The sequence below is a fragment of the Hoplias malabaricus genome, chromosome 8 (assembly GCF_029633855.1).
Source record: "Hoplias malabaricus isolate fHopMal1 chromosome 8, fHopMal1.hap1, whole genome shotgun sequence".
Taxonomy (NCBI): domain Eukaryota; kingdom Metazoa; phylum Chordata; class Actinopteri; order Characiformes; family Erythrinidae; genus Hoplias; species Hoplias malabaricus.
Window position 1 is genome coordinate 38,615,437 of NC_089807.1, and position 18,310 is coordinate 38,633,746.

The window sequence follows — 18,310 nt, forward strand, 5'->3', positions numbered from 1 at the left end:
AAAACAGAACTGCAGAGTATGTTTAATAATTAGGGCATTACATTAATAGATTTTTATAAAATTACATTTATAAGATCCTGTATAAGGTCATTTTGAATGGAAGTTCAAATATTATTACAAATTAACAAAGCAAAATAAAACAATAAACCAATAGAGATAAAACAAATTCAAGATTGAAAAACTGGTTTTGACTCCACCCTCAGAAACAACTGTTTCTTGCTTTCTTTCTCTCACTATTCCAGGATCTATTGTTTCTCCATTTCAGTCACTCAAGTGTAGTGCTTTCCAGATATGCCCTAATTCTAAATGATTAAACCAACAAGACAAACATGACTAAAACACATTTTATTTTCACCAAAATTCAGTAATTTGACTTTACAGCATAATGTCCTAAGCATATTGCACATTATATTCCATATTAAACAATGCTCAGTTGAAATTGTCAAGACAACATAAAACTTATAATCTTATTATAAGTTATTAACTTATTAATAATATTAATATGACCATAAATGGGCAAATTCCCTTAACCTTACTTTTCAAAACCATGAGTAAAACCCCAAAGTATTAGTTTACATTTTCCAGAGTTTATATCTGCTTTAGAAGACAGGGTTTCACCAACTGCAGTAATAAAATTGGTTACGGCAAACTCAAGAGGGCATGAAGGAAAAGCAAAAAAAAAAAAAAAAATGCAAAAGTGAAGCTTTTGTGCTCTTACCAATATATCAAACAAATAGATAGGGAAACCTATTATGGGGCGGCTTTGGAACCACTGGAAAAGTGGTTACAGACGATGATGATGATGAACTAAGTATGGGACAGCTTCTCTCTTTGATTTCTTTAGACATTTTTTGTGAGTAAACATACAAACAAACTTGAAGATGCAGTAGTTTGTGTTTAGTGTAGGAATAAATTTTCTACATGGTTTAAATCTGGCCGAACCAGTCCAGAAACATCAGTAAGAACTGGCTTGGATGTATTTTTCCCTTTATTTCTTTTAAAACAAAAAGGCTAAAGAAAACTCAAAAGCTACGACGTATGTTTGGAAATGTATGACAAGTATAACATCCTCACTGTTAAATACTAAAAAATTCTTTACAATTACAAATCTGATTTTGGAAACCCAAAATATTGCAAAATAAGATTCATCAAAAAGTAAAACATTTTTTTAAAATATGAATATCTTGAGCTTCGTTCAGCCTTTTCTCTTGCCTCCTCTTCATGTTGTCTGGTTTTCTTCCTTTTCTCTCTCTCAAAGTCTTCACCCCCAAACACTGCCTTCAGGGCCTCTATCTCTTTCTTTATCTTTGCTTCGTTCTCTATTAGGATCCGTTGTTTCTCTGCTTCTATCGCTCTCTCTGCCTCCTGAAGCATCTCTGAGGTGTAATATTTTCCACCATTTCCAGTGACCATCTTATCAATCTGCTCCAGAAGCTGCAGGACCTGATCTGGATTTGGATCTTCGTTGTTGAATACGTGATATCGGCCACTGCATTTCACTATGAAATTCAAAAGCCTTGTGTTTCTACATATAAATGCATGAATACTTTTCCCTTTCAGTTTATCTCCATGAGTGAACAGTGCCATGGTGTAGCTGGAGGATTTTTCACCAAAAATGTGTTGAAATATCATAACAGTTTTTTCCTCCTCGTCAGTAAATCTCCCCAACTGCATCACTACCAGAAGGACATGTGGACCTGGGGCAGACAGTGGAATGCACAGCTTAATCCGATTGACCACCTCCTTTGCAGTTAATTCAGTGTCAAACAGACCTGGAGAGTCAATAACATAGACTTTTCTCCCGTTTACTGTTCCACTGTATTTTTCACACTGTGCTGTTACAGATGAAGAGGAGATCTCTGATGTGAAGGCTGTCTTTTGCAGGATGGTGTTTCCTGTTGCACTCTTGCCCACACCCGTCTTTCCTATCAGCAGGATCCGAAGATCATCACTGAATTCTGTTTCATTTGGGACGTTGCTCTGATTCTTGTAAATCTATTGGTAAAAAAAATCAGTTAGAACAGAATGCAGACTTACAGACTGCCGCGGTGATACACTCAATGGTACAATTCATTTTATTAATTTATTTTACACAGATGAAAACTTACAAATATTCACTTCTGATTCTGGAGAAGAGAATGTATTGTACTTTTTTTGGGAATTGGACTTTTAAACACTCTGACAGTATACTATGCAAGTGTTTTGCAAGTTGCGTCTTTAAATCACAGTATTTCAGTGTAATATCTGCAATGAATGCAGACAAAACCTTATTATTTAAAGCTGGTTTTAAAAATCATTAGATTTTCTTTAGATAAATGTAAGGCTGCAAGATAATAAAAATCAGGTCATGCAGTTTGTTACTTTACTTTAAACAAGAACATTTTATATTGCAGTTCTTATACGGCAGTCAATATGCCAGCTAAAAATATTTACCAGTAAATATCCAACTACAGCTGCCCCAAGTACAGCTAGCAGTCCTATGAGCAGCTTTTTAGACATCATACACTCTGATCGTCTTCTTGTAGGCTTCATATCAGCTTCACCCTAGTCACAGGAAAATATATCATATTGATGTCAGTTCAGTCAGTTAATAACAGGTTATTTTTTATTAGTAAAACACTTTAAAACATTCTGGTTTTCAGAACAAAAGAGATGTCTTGCTGTTTGCAAAATATGATTCAAAAACGTTTCTAGATTGCTTTGTGTTTCCAGTTCGCTGAATGGAAAGTCCACTTGAATAACATGCTCTGCTAGTTTTCATTACCCTGACTGTTTGCTTACTCATTATACAATACTCATTGTACACTTTGAACGTAATTATATTTACTTTTCTCTGAGTCAAGCTCAGTAAATGCATTCAAAGTTTAGGCTGAAATGTGTATGTACCAATTTCATAGTGATGTTACGCCAGGATTAATGCAGTTCTCTTTGATTTATTTAAATGTTGCACTTTTGTGAATAAAACTGCAGGCAGCATTTTACAGAAAAAGAGTATGTCTCCCATAGTTTAAAACACTACAGCAATAATAAACACAAAGCAAAGGGTAAACACCAATCTGCCTTTGGAATTATATGAAAAACCTAAAATTGTAAAATTCTAAAAAAAAAAAAAAATTCAGTTTTTTTTCTCTTACCTCCTCTTCATGGTGTTTGTTTATCTTCCAATTCTCTCTCTCTAAGTCTTCTCCTTCAGTCTGTGCTCTCAGGTCCTCTTTCTGATTCTGAGCTTTATTCTCTTTTAGGGTCTGTTGTTCATCACTGAAATTTTGTGCTGTTGGATCATTAAATTAGATAAATCGTTTAAAAAATTATATAATTTGCTGACTTCAAATTACATACCATTGTAATTCATTTAAATTTAAATTAATTTAATAAAAATACATTACATTTTGCCTGTTTAGTTAGCCTCATGAACCAAACAAATTGTGACACAAAACAAAAAATAAGTGTCAGTAAAATAAATTCATACATCCACTCAAGATGGCTGTTGGGAGAAAATGTTTCCCCAACCCTCCACCCCCTGTCCCCCAAAACAGAAAAAAAAAATCCTGCTCAGAACTTCCTTGTGATTTCTTTTTTATACAGTGTGATGTGGTTTCTCCTGGTTTTTAAATTTTGCCCAAATGTGTAATATTTATAAATCACTGTATTTTTTAAAATGATAAAAAAGTGTCTAGTGTCTTTAAAGACATTTACAGATAAGAAAAATTCTCTCTGCCTTCATCAGCGTTCATTGGATGCTGTAGTCCACCTGTTGCTCTACAGATTTTGTTCTAGATTCCTTTATACTCATTAGAACTCAATATATCTTCAGTCCTACTGCTCTTTTTATTGATTAGCTTCAGCGTGGTCCAGAGGAGAATTTTGTTCCCCCTTTGTCTCTTGCTTCCTCTGGAGGTATCTTCCAAGTGCTCTGAGGGAGTTTCTCCCACTGCTGTCTCCCCTGCAACTCTCACCTGGGGCTAGAATTCTGTGATGAGGCTTTGCCAAATCACCAGAAGGAAACAGTATTTTTAAAACGTTTGAATTGTTTTATCTACACCAAAGCATGCCGGCACTTTATGACTTTTTTTGACCAAGTCTCATTTGGTACTGACCTACTTTTCCTATTGTTTTATGTTTATATAATAACTATAATAAAAAACAATAACATATATCTAAAAGTCTGGATATTAATAAAGTGTCTTGGAAATAAAAATCATCTGAAGGTGTTGGATCTCACCTGCCATGACTGTGTCTCTCAGCATTCTGCAAAGTGGAGTTTTGTATTCTGTGAGGGAATGGTTTCTGTTTCATTTCCTCAAACAGATTCTTAAAGTGACACTCAGTCGCTTCTAATATTTTGTCCACTCCCCATTCAGGAAAACTACTAGGTAAACAATAAAGGACTGACATTTTATGCTTAATTAAGGCAAAACAAAGGAAGAAAACTTTATATAAATAAAAGAACAAAATAGAATATGCAATAAATATTAAGTAAAATGCTTAAGTGTGTAAGATGAATAATTGTTTATAATATAAATATATAAAACATACATAATAAGAGTAAAGAACCTACTAGACAAAGGAATACATGTTAGATTTTTATTAATTTACTTTTATATACTACCTATTGTTTCTTTAAAGGGCAAAGTGCAATTGCTTAAATAAATAAAGCAAAAGAAACTCAAGTCTATGATGAAAAGTGGTTGAAATACTTTATTAGTTTTAAGTCAAATTATAATTTGTGTTTTATTATAAAAAGTGTTTTCAGCTACTTTCAGCTTATTGCATTTAATAACTACTCAGTGTGTGGGTGCAGTAATGTTCTCATGTGCCATGATTGTGTCCATTTTGTTTCTTTTGGGGATTGTTCATGTTTTGTATTAAATCTGTGCTTCACATTTCTGCATTGTTGCTTTTGGCAGAAAATAGACTTGGTAAAGACCAACCTGGAAAGTTTCAAATGCTACATGTAGGAGGCAGCAGGAGGAGACAAAGTACCTGCTACATAATTCACAAGGGGACAATGACATCTCGCAGCCGAGAGACATGGTAAGGCAATGTTTGCTGTTGGGGCCCAGTACCACCAAGTTGATATTATGAAACCTCTGTGGCCCAGAGCATTGTTTTTATTGTAGATTATTTTAAGGCAGAATCATCTATTACTAAATGTTTGAGACTTTTGAAAGTTCTGATCTGTGGGGGTGGCAGTGGAAGTGTCCCTATAACTCTTTCAGTGCTTAATCCCCCTGTTGTCCTCCAGTGACAGTAGCGACTGTGTGCATTTCAAAGAGGACCACAGAACAAGGATTGGGACAAGGAAGATGAATCAATAAGGCTCTCTGAATCAAAACGTTGGAATGGTGCACAATGGTAAAGAATGCTCTATTCCACAGCCAAGTGGTAACATTTTATAATGTCGGCAGAGTTGATGGAACAGTTAGTTAGCCTTGTATGTCCTCAAAGGCTAAGACAAATATAAAAAGACTAAGGGTCCTAGTTCTTGTTACAAGGTGTTCTAGTGGCAAAAGCACCTCAAGCATACCCCCCCAGAGTGATTCCGGTTTGGCGTCGGACCCACCACGACCCTGAACTGGATTTTGATTACAGACAATGAATTAATTAATGAATTAATGTGTTTAATTGGATGGTGATAATCTTTTAATTTAAAGATAAGATCAACAGGATTTATATTACATCACTGATAAGTTTATGCTTAAAATTATAATAATTTAATTGCAAAAGTTTGAGAATCTCTACTAGATGCAGCAACTGTAAAAAAGCCGGAGTATTTTATTCCTTTTCTTTCATTTTGTGTGTGTGTGTGTGTGTGTGTGTGTGTGTGTGTGTGTGTGTGTGTGTAAATTTAGAGAGAGAGCGCGAGAGAGAAACAATATTTTAAATTTTAAATACACCACATACACCACACACATACAGATTTTTAATACAATACAAATCTTTATCATATAAATCAGATTAAATCTGTGTTGAGTAATAGCTTTGACCGAAGATGTAGATCTAAAATATCCAACAGTTGAGCTTTACAAACTTGTAAACAGTAACAAACTCTCTAAAGAGCAACTCTAAAGAGAAAAAGTTTTCTCTTTAGCACAAACTAGTCACAGAGAAAGTGAAAAAGTAATCATTATATATAAGATGTAATAAACTGGTTTGTATATTTAATGATAAAAATATTTGGCCAACATTTGCCAAAAATATTTCTTGTGGCCTTTGGGTTCACATTTACAGTCTCCAGAGAACCAAACAGCACCTTCTTGCTTTCCATCTCTTTTTTTTTGCCTGAAGAGCAACAATCCAGTTCACCGTGAAGAAACAGGAAGGTTAAAAAGTGTTTTTTAGCCTGCTCCGCATACACCCAAAGAACAACCCTCCCCCATTATGAACAGTATCAGGTGTTTTGGGGCTTGGCTTTACGCAGGTTTCCTTGTGATATTTACAGTAGATTTCTAAATATATAGTACAAATGTTACAAAATAAAAAAGGCATTTATTTTATATAAATGAGAAATTAGAAAATCCTTGAATTTTGTCAATATTCCTGTAATGTGCTTAGTTTTGTTTTCTTGTTTGTGCTCCCCTTGTCATATGACTGTTCCCCCCTGTCTTTTTTCTGCTTCCTGCTTGTTCGCAGGTCATGTGATACCCTTCCCTTGTGTTTCTAGTGTCATGTGTCTTCATTAGTCTCCAGGTGTTTCTTGTTTGTGTTGTCTTTATATAGTCATTGTCAGTGGTTCCTGTTTGTGGGTCATTGCATGTATGGTTGCTGTTTGTGCTTGATGTTGTTGGTCCTTAGTGGTGGTCTGTGTTTAGCCTTTCTATGGGTTTTACCCCTTTGTCCTATAGTGTCCTTGTCTAATGCTTAGCTGTGTTTGATGTTTAGAAGCTTTGTTTAGTGTTTAAGTTTGTTTGGTGTTTAGCGTTTAGCCTTGTTTAGCGTCTAGCCTTGTTTGGTGTTAGCTTGCCTCTGTCTAGTTACCTTTTTGTTTATTGTTAACAGATCTGTCCTGCATATACCTCCTTCCCTTACTCTTGACCACTTGGACACACCCTGAATTATTACAATTCCAAAATGTAAAATACCTCAATTCTTATGGTCCGTAATAAGTGACCTTTGCCTTCAGGTCCATCTTTCTGTCTCGTTGCTTAATTCTCTTTTAAGATCCATTGCTTCTCTGCTTCTATTGCTTTCTCTGCCTCCTGAAGCATCTCTGGTGTTTATTTCAGGATCTAACATTTCTCCATTACAGCCACACCACATGCCCTACATCTAAATGAATGCATATGAATTAGAAAGAAGTAGAAATTAGTAGAAAGAAGACAAACCTGACAAGCACAAATTTAATTTCCATCTTATTCAATTTACAGTTTATTTTTTTGAGCATATTACATGAGACAAAAGAATTATATATATATATATATATATATATATATATAATGATTGTATTAATATAACTGAAATTAGCAATTTCCCTTAACACAATCAGACACACCCACTCCCCCCACACACATTGTTTTGCTTTTTTTTTTTTTTTTTTCTTTTTGTCTTAAGCGGAAGACCAAATGAGACAGACAGAGGTAACTGAAGTGACAAACAGTCAGAAACCTTTTTTGTTGTTTCTTTAAAACCAAGGGTCATCAAAGAAAAACCAAATTGGACTTATTTGACCATTATAACATCCACAATGTTAAATTCTAAAAAAACAAAATGGTACAATTAAGAATCTCATATTTTAGGTAGCCCAAGATATTGCAAAACAATGTTAATTACAATTCCAGCAATTTTTTCAAAATATAAATATCCTACACTGCTTTCAGCTTCTTTTCTTGCCTCTTCTTCATGTCGTTTCTTTATCTGCATTTTCTCTCTCTCAAAGTCTTCTCCCTTGATCTGTGCTCTCAGGTCCTCTATTTCTTTCTGTCTCTTTGCTTTGTTCTCTTTTAGGATCCGTTGTTTCTCTGCTTCTATCGCTGTCTCTGCCTCCTGAAGCATCCTTGTGGTGTAATATTTTCCACCATTTCCAGTGACCATCTTATCAATCTGCTCCAGAAGCTGCAGGACCTGATCTGGACTCGGATCTTCGTTGTTGAATATGTGATATCGACCACTGCATTTCTCTATGAAATTCAAAAGCCTTGTGTTTCTACGTATAAATGAATGAATACTTTTCCCTTTCAGTTTATCTCCATGAGTGAACAGTGCCATGGTGTAGCTGGAGGATTTTTCACCAAATATTTGTTGGAATATCTTAACGGTTTTTTCCTCCTCCTCAGTAAATCTCCCCAACTGAATCACTACCAGAAGGACATGTGGACCTGGGGCAGACAGTGGAACGCACAGCTTAATCCGATTGACCACCTCTTGTGAAGTTAAGTTAGTGTCAAACAGACCTGGAGAGTCAATAACATAGACTTTTCTCCCGTTTACTGTTCCACTGTCTTTTTCACACTGGGGTGTTACAGATGAAGAGGAGATCTCTGATGTGAAGGCTTCCTTTTGCAGGATGGTGTTTCCTGTTGCACTCTTGCCCACACCTGTCTTTCCTATCAGCAGGATCCGAACATCATCACTGACTTCTTGCACTGCTGGATGCATTGATTTACCTGCTTCACTTGGGGAGTCTTTTTGATTGTAGAAAATCTATTGGTAAAACAAACATTTTTTTTTGCAGTGAACATCAAGTAAATTGTTAAAACATCAGTTGATTGTTAATTTCACCAAAAGAGGACAGATGCGCATAACTGACCTCAATCTATTCACTATCAAACTATGTCTGACAGCGAGACTGGCTACATCTTAAATTCATTCATTCATTATCTATAACCGCTTATCCAGTTCAGGGTCACAGTGGGTCTGGGGCCTACCCGGAATTACTGGGCACAAGGTGGGAACACACCCTGCAGGGGGCACCAGTCCTTCACACCTATCATGCCAATCCACCTGTGTGTTTGGACCATGGGAGGAAACCGGAGCACCCGGAGGAAACCCATACAGACACAGGGAGAACACACCACACTCTTCACAGACAGTCACCCGGAGCGGGACTCGAACCCACAACCTCCAGCTCCCTGGAGCTGTGTGAATGCGACACTACCTGCTGCACCACCATGCCACCCTCCATTTTATATTAAAATTTTTTATATGGCAATTATTAACAGATCTAGGAACTAATCAAATGTAGAACTAAAGAGAAAAAAATGTTTATTTCAGCTAAAACTTACCAGGAAGTATCCAATTACCACTGCCACAAGCACAGCTAGCACTCCTGCTAGCAGCTGTTTATAGGTCACAAACTCAGTTGACTGTCTTCTTGACATAATGGAAGCTTCACCCTAGTCACAGAAATATGTATTAATTATAATATCAATTCAGCCAATTATGTAATAATAATTGAGTAGTACAGTCCAAATGAATTTAATCACAACCTGATATTTTTTAAATAAAATATTTCTTAGCAATGAATGGTTACCCCTAGCTTTTGGATAACCCTCTGTTTCATGTTCACTGCACGGAAATATTCCTTAAATAACGTGCTCTGCTAGAGTTCATTGCCTCAGCTGTTGGCATCCTCATTATGCCTCAGCGTCATTGTACTTTATAATTGTACTGGTTGTAATGGCTATAATGCCCAGTCATGAACTGAGCGGAGAGTTTTGAGGGTTTGTAATGTGTTTTCAATTTTTGATGATTCTATGTCAGGATTAATGTGATTGTCTCTTTCCTTTTTCTTTAAATGTTTGTTTATTTGTTTTTTTCCTCATGAGAGCAACAAAATAATTTAAACTTATAGTTTTTTCCTCAGGATAGAGGTCAAGAAGCAGGGTCCCAAAAAGCCCAAAGGAAAAGATCTACGCATGTCTGGAACTATAAGACGTGTGTAATTCTTACAAAAAATAATATTATATTAAAAAATAATAATATTAATGACATTTTCAGAATTTTTCCTCCAAATATATATATATATAAACCGGATTCCAGAAATGTTGGGATACTAAACAAATTGTGAATAAAAAAATGCAATGATGTGAAGGTGGCAAATGTCAATATTTTATTCGTAATAGAACATAGATGACAGATCAAAAGTTTAATCTGAGTAAATGTAACATTTTAAAGGAAAAATATGTTGAGGAAACTCTACAGTGCAAAGAGGAAGCCATTTCTAAGCAAACCCCACAAGCTCAGGAGTGTGGCAAAATGGAAGACTCTTCTGTGGTCAGATGAGTCATGATTTGAAGTTCTTTATGGAACACTGGGACGCCATGTCATCCGGACCAGAGAGGACAAGGATAACCCAAGTTGTTATCAACGCTCCGTTCAGAAGCCTGCATCACTGATGGGATGGGGTTGCATGAGTGCTTGTGGCATGGGCAGCTTGCATGTCTGGAAAGGCACCATTAATGCAGAGAACTATGTTCAGGTTCTAGAACAACATCTGCTCCCATCTAGACGTCATCTCTTATCAACAAGATAATGCCAGACCACATTCTGCAGCAATCACAACATCATGGCTACGTAGGAGAAGGATCCGGGGACTGAAATGGCAGCCTGCAGTCCAGATCTCTCACCTATAGAGAACATTTGGTGCATCATAAAGAGGAAGGTGCCACAAAGAAGGCCCAAGACGATTGAACAGTTAGAGGCCTGTATTAGACATGAATGGGAGAGCATTCCTATTTCTAAACTTGAGAAACTGGTCTCCTCTGTCCCCAGACGTCTGTTGAGTGTTGTAAGAAGAAGGGGCCGATGCCACACAGTGGTAAAAAATGGCCTTGTCCCAACTTTTTTTGGATTTGTTGACACCATGAAATTTTGAAACAACATATTTTTCCCTTAAAATGATACATCCATCCATCCATTATCTGTAACCACTTATCCAATTTAGGGTCGCGGGGGGTCCAGAGCCTACCTGGAATCATCGGGCGCAAGGCAGGAATACACCCTGGAGGGGACGCCAGTCCTTCACAGGGCGACACAGACACACACACATTCACTCACACCTACGGACACTTTCGAGTCGCCAATCCACCTGCAACGTGTGTTTTTTTTTTTTTTGGACTGTGGGAGGAAACCGGAGCACCCGGAGGAAACCCACGCAGACACAGGGAGAACACACCAACTCCTCACAGACAGTCACCTGGAGCGGGAATCGAACCCACAACCTCCAGGAGCTGTGTGACTGCGACACTACCTGCTGCGCCACCGTGCCGCCCTTAAAATGATACATTCTCTGTTTAAATTTTTGATCTGTGATTTGTGTTCTATTCTGAATAAAATATTAGATGTTGCCATCTCCACATCATTGCAATTCAGTTTTTATTCACAATTTGTTTAGTGTTCCAACTTTTTTGGAATTCGGTTTGTGTGTGTATATGTATATATATATATATATATATATATATATATAATCTTTCACTTACCTCCTCATGTTGTTTGTGTTTCATACTTTTCTCTCTCTGAAAGTAGCATCTATTTTTCTGTCCCTGTTCTTCGTTCTCATCTAGCATCCATTGTTTCTCTGTTTCTATCGCTGTCTCTGCCTCCTGAAGCATTTCTGAGGTGTAATATTTTCCACCATTTCCAGTGACCATCTTTTCAATCTGCTCCAGAAGCTGCTGGGCCTGTTCTGGACTCTGATCTTCATTATTGATTACGTGATATCGACCTCTGCATTTCACTATGAAATTCCAAAGCTTTGTGTTGCTACGTATAAATGTATGAACACTTGTCTCTTTCAGTTTATCTCCATGAGTGAACAGTGCCATGGTGTAGCTGGAGGATTCTTCACCAAAAATGTCTTGAAATATCTTAATGGTTCTTTCTTCTTCCTCAGTAAATCTCCCCAACTGCATCACTACCAGAAGGACGTGTGGACCTGGGGCAGACAGTGGAATGCACAGCTTAATCTGCCTGACCACCTCCTCTGCAGGTAAGTTAGTTTGAAACAAACCCGGAGAATCAATAACAAAGATCTTTCTGCCATTCACTCTTCCACTGTATTTTTCACACTGTGCTGTTATAGAGGAAGAGGAGATCTCTGAAGTGAATGCTTTCTTTTGCAGGATGGTGTTTCCTGTTGCACTCTTGCCCACACCCGTCTTTCCTATCAGGAGGATCCGAAGCTCATCACTGAATTGTGGCACTGCTGGATTATAAAATCAGTTTACTTCCTTATTTAATTTTTTAATTTAAAATATAATTTATGATTTCCTGACTTCAAATTACATACCTTTGTCTCTCACAGAGCTGCTCTGTTGCCCGAAAGTCTGATCTGGATTTCCTGTAACACAATGGATATGATTATAACAAAGCCACGTCGTGTGGTGCTTCCTGAAATGTCTTAACTTTCTGAAAGAATAATAATAATAATAATAAAGTACAGTTTAGTAGATGGTATCAAATTAAAAAGTCTAGATTTTACCTGCCATTGTGTCCAAGGCTCTCACCGTCCTGTAAATGTGGAGTTTCGTTTTCTGTGAAATGATGTATTGTTTGTTTCATTGGGTAGATTCATAAACGCTTAGTCATTAAAATAACAGGATGAGCAAGTCTTCCCTAAGGCAGTAATTTACTTCCCCACTGAACTCTTATATTCATTCTTTGCTGATTTGTCTTCATCTGATTTAAAAATAGAGACATTTGCTGGACTTTAGTCTGTTTTGGGTAGTGTTTACTTATATTCCAGAAATTCCCAAAGGCTTTTCAGTGTATTTGCATAAACAAAATAACAAAATAGAATATCCAATAAATATTAAAGGCTAAAAGCTTGTTTGTATAAAATAAGAAAACCAGCTAAAATAATTGTAGACTAATGAACCACAAAATGCAGACAAAGTGCAATTGCTTAAGTAAATTAAAACAAAAGAATGCTAAGATTTAATGTGAAAAAGAGCTTGAATATCAAAGGCATGAAGTGTGTTTTTAGACACACCTTATAATGAGTGAGTTCAGCAACTTTCAGTTTGTGTTTAATATTTAGGCAAGGCACAGCATGTTTATTTACCTTTCATACGAGGTACAAGGGCAATTCAAAGTGTCATAAGAAACAGTAAACAGCAGTTAATTTAAGAGAAAATTAAGTTACATTGAGAATAATAAAAAAAAAAACATAAGTAATTTAAAACAATTAAAATAGTGCAATAAAAGAAAATGCATAAAAAAACAATTAAAATGACACAATAAAAGAGAAAACTAAAGTGCGGTTACAGAATAAAACGTGAAGAGCATTTTAAACTGAGCTGTAAGCCCACTCAACAATTTAAAAAGGAGTGACTCGGCTCTTTAAAATCTAACCAAACAGGATTTTTAATGAATAGTAAAATCACATGTGAAATGTTATTTTTATTTATTTATTCATTCATTCACTATCTGTAACCGCTTATTCAGTTCAGGGTTGCGGTGGGTCCAGAGCCGACCTGGAATCATTGGGTGCAAGGCAGGAATACACCCTGGAGGGGGCACCAGTCCTTCAGAGGGCAACACAGACACACACATTCACTCACACCTACGGACACGTTTGAGTCGCCAATCCACCTACCAATGTGTGTTTTTGGACTGTGGGAGGAAACCGGAGGAAACCCACGCGGACACAGAGAGAACACACCAACTCCTCACAGACAGTCTCCCGGAGCGGGAATTGAACCCCCATCTTCCAGGCCCCTGGACTGCGACACTACCTGCTGCGCCACCATGCCACCCTTTATCTATTTATTTTTGTATGAAATATCAAAGTTTCAAATGCCCCCAAAATTACTGTGAAGTGGCACAGACAGAGAATGATTTAGACTTTGATCTATTGAGAGATTTTAAAATGGTTTTCTCTGTTGGATTTTAATTTGTAGCAGTCACTTTGCCTTAGTCAGTTCTGGCACATAACACAATTAACAATACACTGTGTCCCTCACCTTTTTAAAGGCTCTTCCTTCAGTGTATTCAGCCTCATGTGGGTGTTGAAGGAGTTTCTCGGGAGGATGGTTGTCATGGAACATTTCCCGCATCTCTGCGGTTATAAAACTTATGTGTAGTCCCCAAATGCACAACAGCCCCCACACCTTATGGATGACTCCATGCTTGTATTCTTTCGTCTAGAAGCAGCACATCGGGGTCTTTGGATGCCCGGGGTACTGAGGCTGTGTGGAGCATGAGTCTTTAGGGCAATGTCATTTGTCAACTTCTTTAAAGATTTTCCTGTCTCCTGTAGATAGACAAAAGGACTTCCATCTCCACTCTGAGCAGATTTCACTGGCAACAGGTTAACAGAAGATGGTGCCATATGCCTGAAGATGATGACTTTGTGGCATCTCATTATCTGATTTTTTGCAGGGGGCGAGGTTAGCTGTGAGTTTTGTTTGTGGAAACGTCATGAGTTTGTTCATTAATTCTCTTGTGTCAGTTGAGTGTAGACACAAGTTCACCCAACATGGCCAACAAGGAGGATACAGCAGGTAATTCACAGCTTTATTCTTCATGTCTGTCTCCTTTAATCTTGCAGTGTCTTTGAGTTCAGTTGGTATGTGTTTAGTGTAGGTTCTGAAGAATTTAGAAGTTAACTCTCTATTGTGCATTTGCTTTAAACAAAGTCAGTGATGTTGTTTTATTGCTGAATAAATTAAACATTGAAAAAAAAATCGGGTAAAAATGCAATTTAAATACAAAAAAATTAATAATAATAACAAAAACCCACATAAATTTAGTGTGTTTTTTGCTAGTCATTATAGAAGCCATTATTAGCACACAGTTGAATAATGACTTTTGTTTTCTTTTATCTAGTAATACAGCTCTTTGTAAGAGTACACTACAGTGCAGAAGTAAAGTAATGTGTGGTTACGTAAAGTAAAAAAACAGTGCCTGGTTATCAACACTCTTAGCTTTTAACCCAGACACAGAACTATGACCACGGAATGCACTTTTCTCCTAAAATATGTAGCAATGAAGTTTATCTGGACAGATATCCAAACACACATTTCTGTACAGGTGAAACGGTGTACTAGACATATAAAATAGTCAGTCAGAGTTGTTTAACAGGAAGTGAATGGATTAAATCATAACATGTACATATATGGTCTATGGTGTGGTCAATACAGATTTGCCCGAGACGTACAAGATGGACAACAAACGGAGAGGAAATGTCCTCATCTTCAACCAGGAAAATTTTCACAACCTGAGTAGGCGCTTTGGTACTGCTACTGACAAAACTAATCTCACTGCAAGGTGCCTGCCAATAACAACTATCAGTACCTTTACTTTTTTTTAATTTTCTCTCTCTTTTCTCTCTTTTACAAGCAATAATATTAAGAAACTGAAAATTACTCAGCAATGCGTAGTGTGTAATCCATGATGGAATACAATGTTAGTTTGTTATACATCACAGGACTTTTGTAATTAAAACAGTGTGTTTCTGTATTGTTCATGTATTTATTGTAAAGTATTAACTGTGTGTGTGTGTGCTTTAGTTTTCATCTTTATAAACAAATGAGATTTAGACTTTACTTCCCTTTTCTGGTTCAGCTGACTGAAAACACTAACTTTCAAAGTCAAGTAACATGTAGATAATTTGCCCTTTCGACAAAGTGCCCAGTCTCCGTTTTTTATTTCCCAATGTTTCTTTCAGTTTTGAAGCCCTCGGGTTTGAAGTGACATGTTATGATGATTCAGACAAGAAAACAATGAAAAGTAACTTAGAAAAAGGTACATACAATCCAACTTTCAGTATTTCAATTCATCATAAAATATTTCAGGAAAAGTATTCACCGTTGATTAAACGTTGACAGAAGTCTGTCCCATGTTTGTTTGACCTCAGCTTCTAAGGAAAACTATTCAGATGCAGACTGCATTGTTTGTATTTTCTTGAGTCATGGAGAAGAGGGTCATATTTTTGCCAAGGACAACAAGATCAGCATTAAAGAAATAATAGATTTCTTCAGAGGAAACAACTGCAGGAGCCTTGTAGGAAAGCCCAAGATATTCATCTTCCAGGTGATTCTCATAACATGTAAATACATCCTTTGATTCAGGGCCGGAGCAATCAGGTATGTTCCAAGTTGGCTGTGCTTTTTAATATGTTTATAATATGATACTCATATTGTGTTGATTAATATAATTAGAATGTAATTAAAAAATAAAGTATTTTGATGATGGCAAGTAATTACACAATAACTGAAAGAGCTGTGTAGTTTTAGAAATGTAAAGAAAAAAGTTCAAAATGTAAAAACAACCTTATCCTGTGTTTGTAAATGTAGGCGTGCCGTGGTGATATTGGTGAAGATGCAGTGACCCCCATGGTTGGAGATGATGATATGGCCGCAGAGGTGATGGAGGATGCTGCTGTGGTCTTCACACTTCCAGCAGGGGCAGATTTTCTCATGTGCTACTGTGCATCTGAGGGTCAGTGAAGACGATTTGTTTGTTATATTAAATTGTTGATTGGGGTGGCATGGTGGCGCAGCATGTAGTGTCGCATTCATGTAGCTCCAGGGAACTAGACGTTGTGGGTTTGATTCCCGCTCCAGGTGACTGTCTGTGAGGAGTTGGTGTGTTCTCCCTGTGTCTGCGTGGGTTTCCTCTGGGTGACTGTCTGTGAGGAGTGTGGTGTGTTCTCCCTGTGTCTGCATGGGTTTCCTCCGGGTGACTGTCTGTGAGGAGTGTGGTGTGTTCTCTCTGTGTCTGTGTGGGTTTCCTCCGGGTGACTGTCTGTGAGGAGTGTGGTGTGTTCTCCCTGTGTCCGCGTGGGTTTCCACCGGGTGCTCTGGTTTCCTCCCACAATCCAAAATCACATGGTAGGTTGGTAGGTGGATGGGTGACTCAAAAGTGTCCGAAGGTGTGAGTATGTGGTGCCTCCTCCAGGGTGTGTCCCCACTTTGCTCCCAGTGATTCCGAGTAGGCTCTGGACCCACCGCGACCCTGAACTGGATAAGTGGTTACAGACAATAAATTAATGAATAAATTGTTTAATGTTTACAATTGGATTTTCAGCATAAATGTCATGTTAGCTGACTGTGCTAAAGTAAAATTGTTTGTTCACAAAATTCATTCATTCATTATCTGTAACCGCTTATCCAATCCAGAGTCGCTGTGGGTCCAGAGCCTACCTGGAATCATTGGGCGCAAGGCGGGAATACACCCTGGAGGGGGCGCCAGTCCTTCACAGGGCAACACACACGCAAACACATTCACTCACACCTACGGACACTTTTGAGTCGCCAATCCACCTACCAACGTGTGTTTTTGGACTGTGGGAGGAAACCGGAGCACCCGGAGGAAACCCACGCGGACAACACACCAACTCCTTACAGACAGTCACCCGGAGCGGGAATCGAACCCACAACCTCCAGGTCCCTGGAGCTGTGTGACTGCAACACCTACCTGCTGCACCACCGTGCCGCCCTTGTTCAAAATGTTTTTTTAAAAATATAATTTACTCAAAATTCCAATTTAATGGAAATATTGGTCAAATTTGCTTTATATCCCTTAGTAAACCATCCCCTGCCTTTTCAGAGTACACATTTCAAATTAAACATTGTCCTTGTTCTAGATTTCATTCATAGTTTTCATTGTGATCAATTGTTAGCTTCTATTTAAAAATAAATTGTTGCTTGAACAGGGTTCACTGCTTTTCGCCATATAGAAGAAGGCACGTACTACATTCAGGAACTGTGTAAAGTACTGCAAAAGCAAGGCTCCACTCTGGAGTTCACAGAGCTCCTGACCCTCGTCAACCTGAAGGTGTCCAGACACTCCCTCGGCAACAAGAAACAAATGCCCTGCTTCAGTTCCACACTCACCAAGAAACTCTACTTCAGACCAAAGGAGCAATGAACAGTCAAAATCATCTGAATCTTCAACAGATGAACAAATGTAGGAATACTCAATGTAAATGATCATGTTTAAATAAATGATCAGTTGTAAATTAAGTGTGAAGGAAGTGGTGTTGTGTTGTATCACTGAGTTGTGGGCTGGCTTTAAATTGTTCAAATTATTTAAAAATTGTTGAAATTGTTAATGTATTATATCTGTTGTCTGTTGTGCCTAGTTACTGCTGTTCAAACCTTTTATTCAGAGTAATATATATATAATGTCATCTCATGTGCTCAGCAGGGTGCTCTCACTCAATGACAAATTGCACTTAGCATCATATAAAGTTCCCTATCGTGTTGCAAAAGAAAAAGTGCCTCATACAGCCGCAGAAAAATGTATTGATGCACTTGACATTGTAACTGCTGCACTTGACATTGTGAGCACAGTCCTTAATCATTTTTTCACTTTCAGCTTGAGTTACAGCTTAATTGTAGAGCAGTAGAGTTATGATCAGTAGTAA

At 37.5% G+C, this 18,310-nt stretch overlaps 2 protein-coding genes across 2 annotated transcripts; one reads left to right on the forward strand and one right to left on the reverse strand.

Moving 5' to 3' along the window:
* Positions 1–1,101: 1,101 nt before the first annotated feature.
* LOC136705068 (GTPase IMAP family member 8-like) lies at positions 1,102–12,425 on the reverse strand. The gene is made up of 6 exons (XM_066678286.1): positions 12,419–12,425; positions 12,227–12,277; positions 11,418–12,142; positions 9,222–9,332; positions 7,771–8,640; positions 1,102–1,995 (listed from the first exon to the last, which is right to left on the reverse strand). The coding sequence occupies exons 1-6, from the start codon at positions 12,423–12,425 to the stop codon at positions 1,102–1,104; spliced, it is 2,658 nt and encodes an 885-aa protein (XP_066534383.1).
* On the forward strand, positions 11,824–17,921 carry LOC136705713 (caspase-6-like). The gene is made up of 7 exons (XM_066679425.1): positions 11,824–11,926; positions 14,320–14,441; positions 15,081–15,207; positions 15,608–15,684; positions 15,797–15,972; positions 16,236–16,380; positions 17,597–17,921. The coding sequence occupies exons 2-7, from the start codon at positions 14,417–14,419 to the stop codon at positions 17,809–17,811; spliced, it is 765 nt and encodes a 254-aa protein (XP_066535522.1). The 5' UTR covers positions 11,824–11,926; positions 14,320–14,416; the 3' UTR covers positions 17,812–17,921.
* Positions 17,922–18,310: the final 389 nt, after the last annotated feature.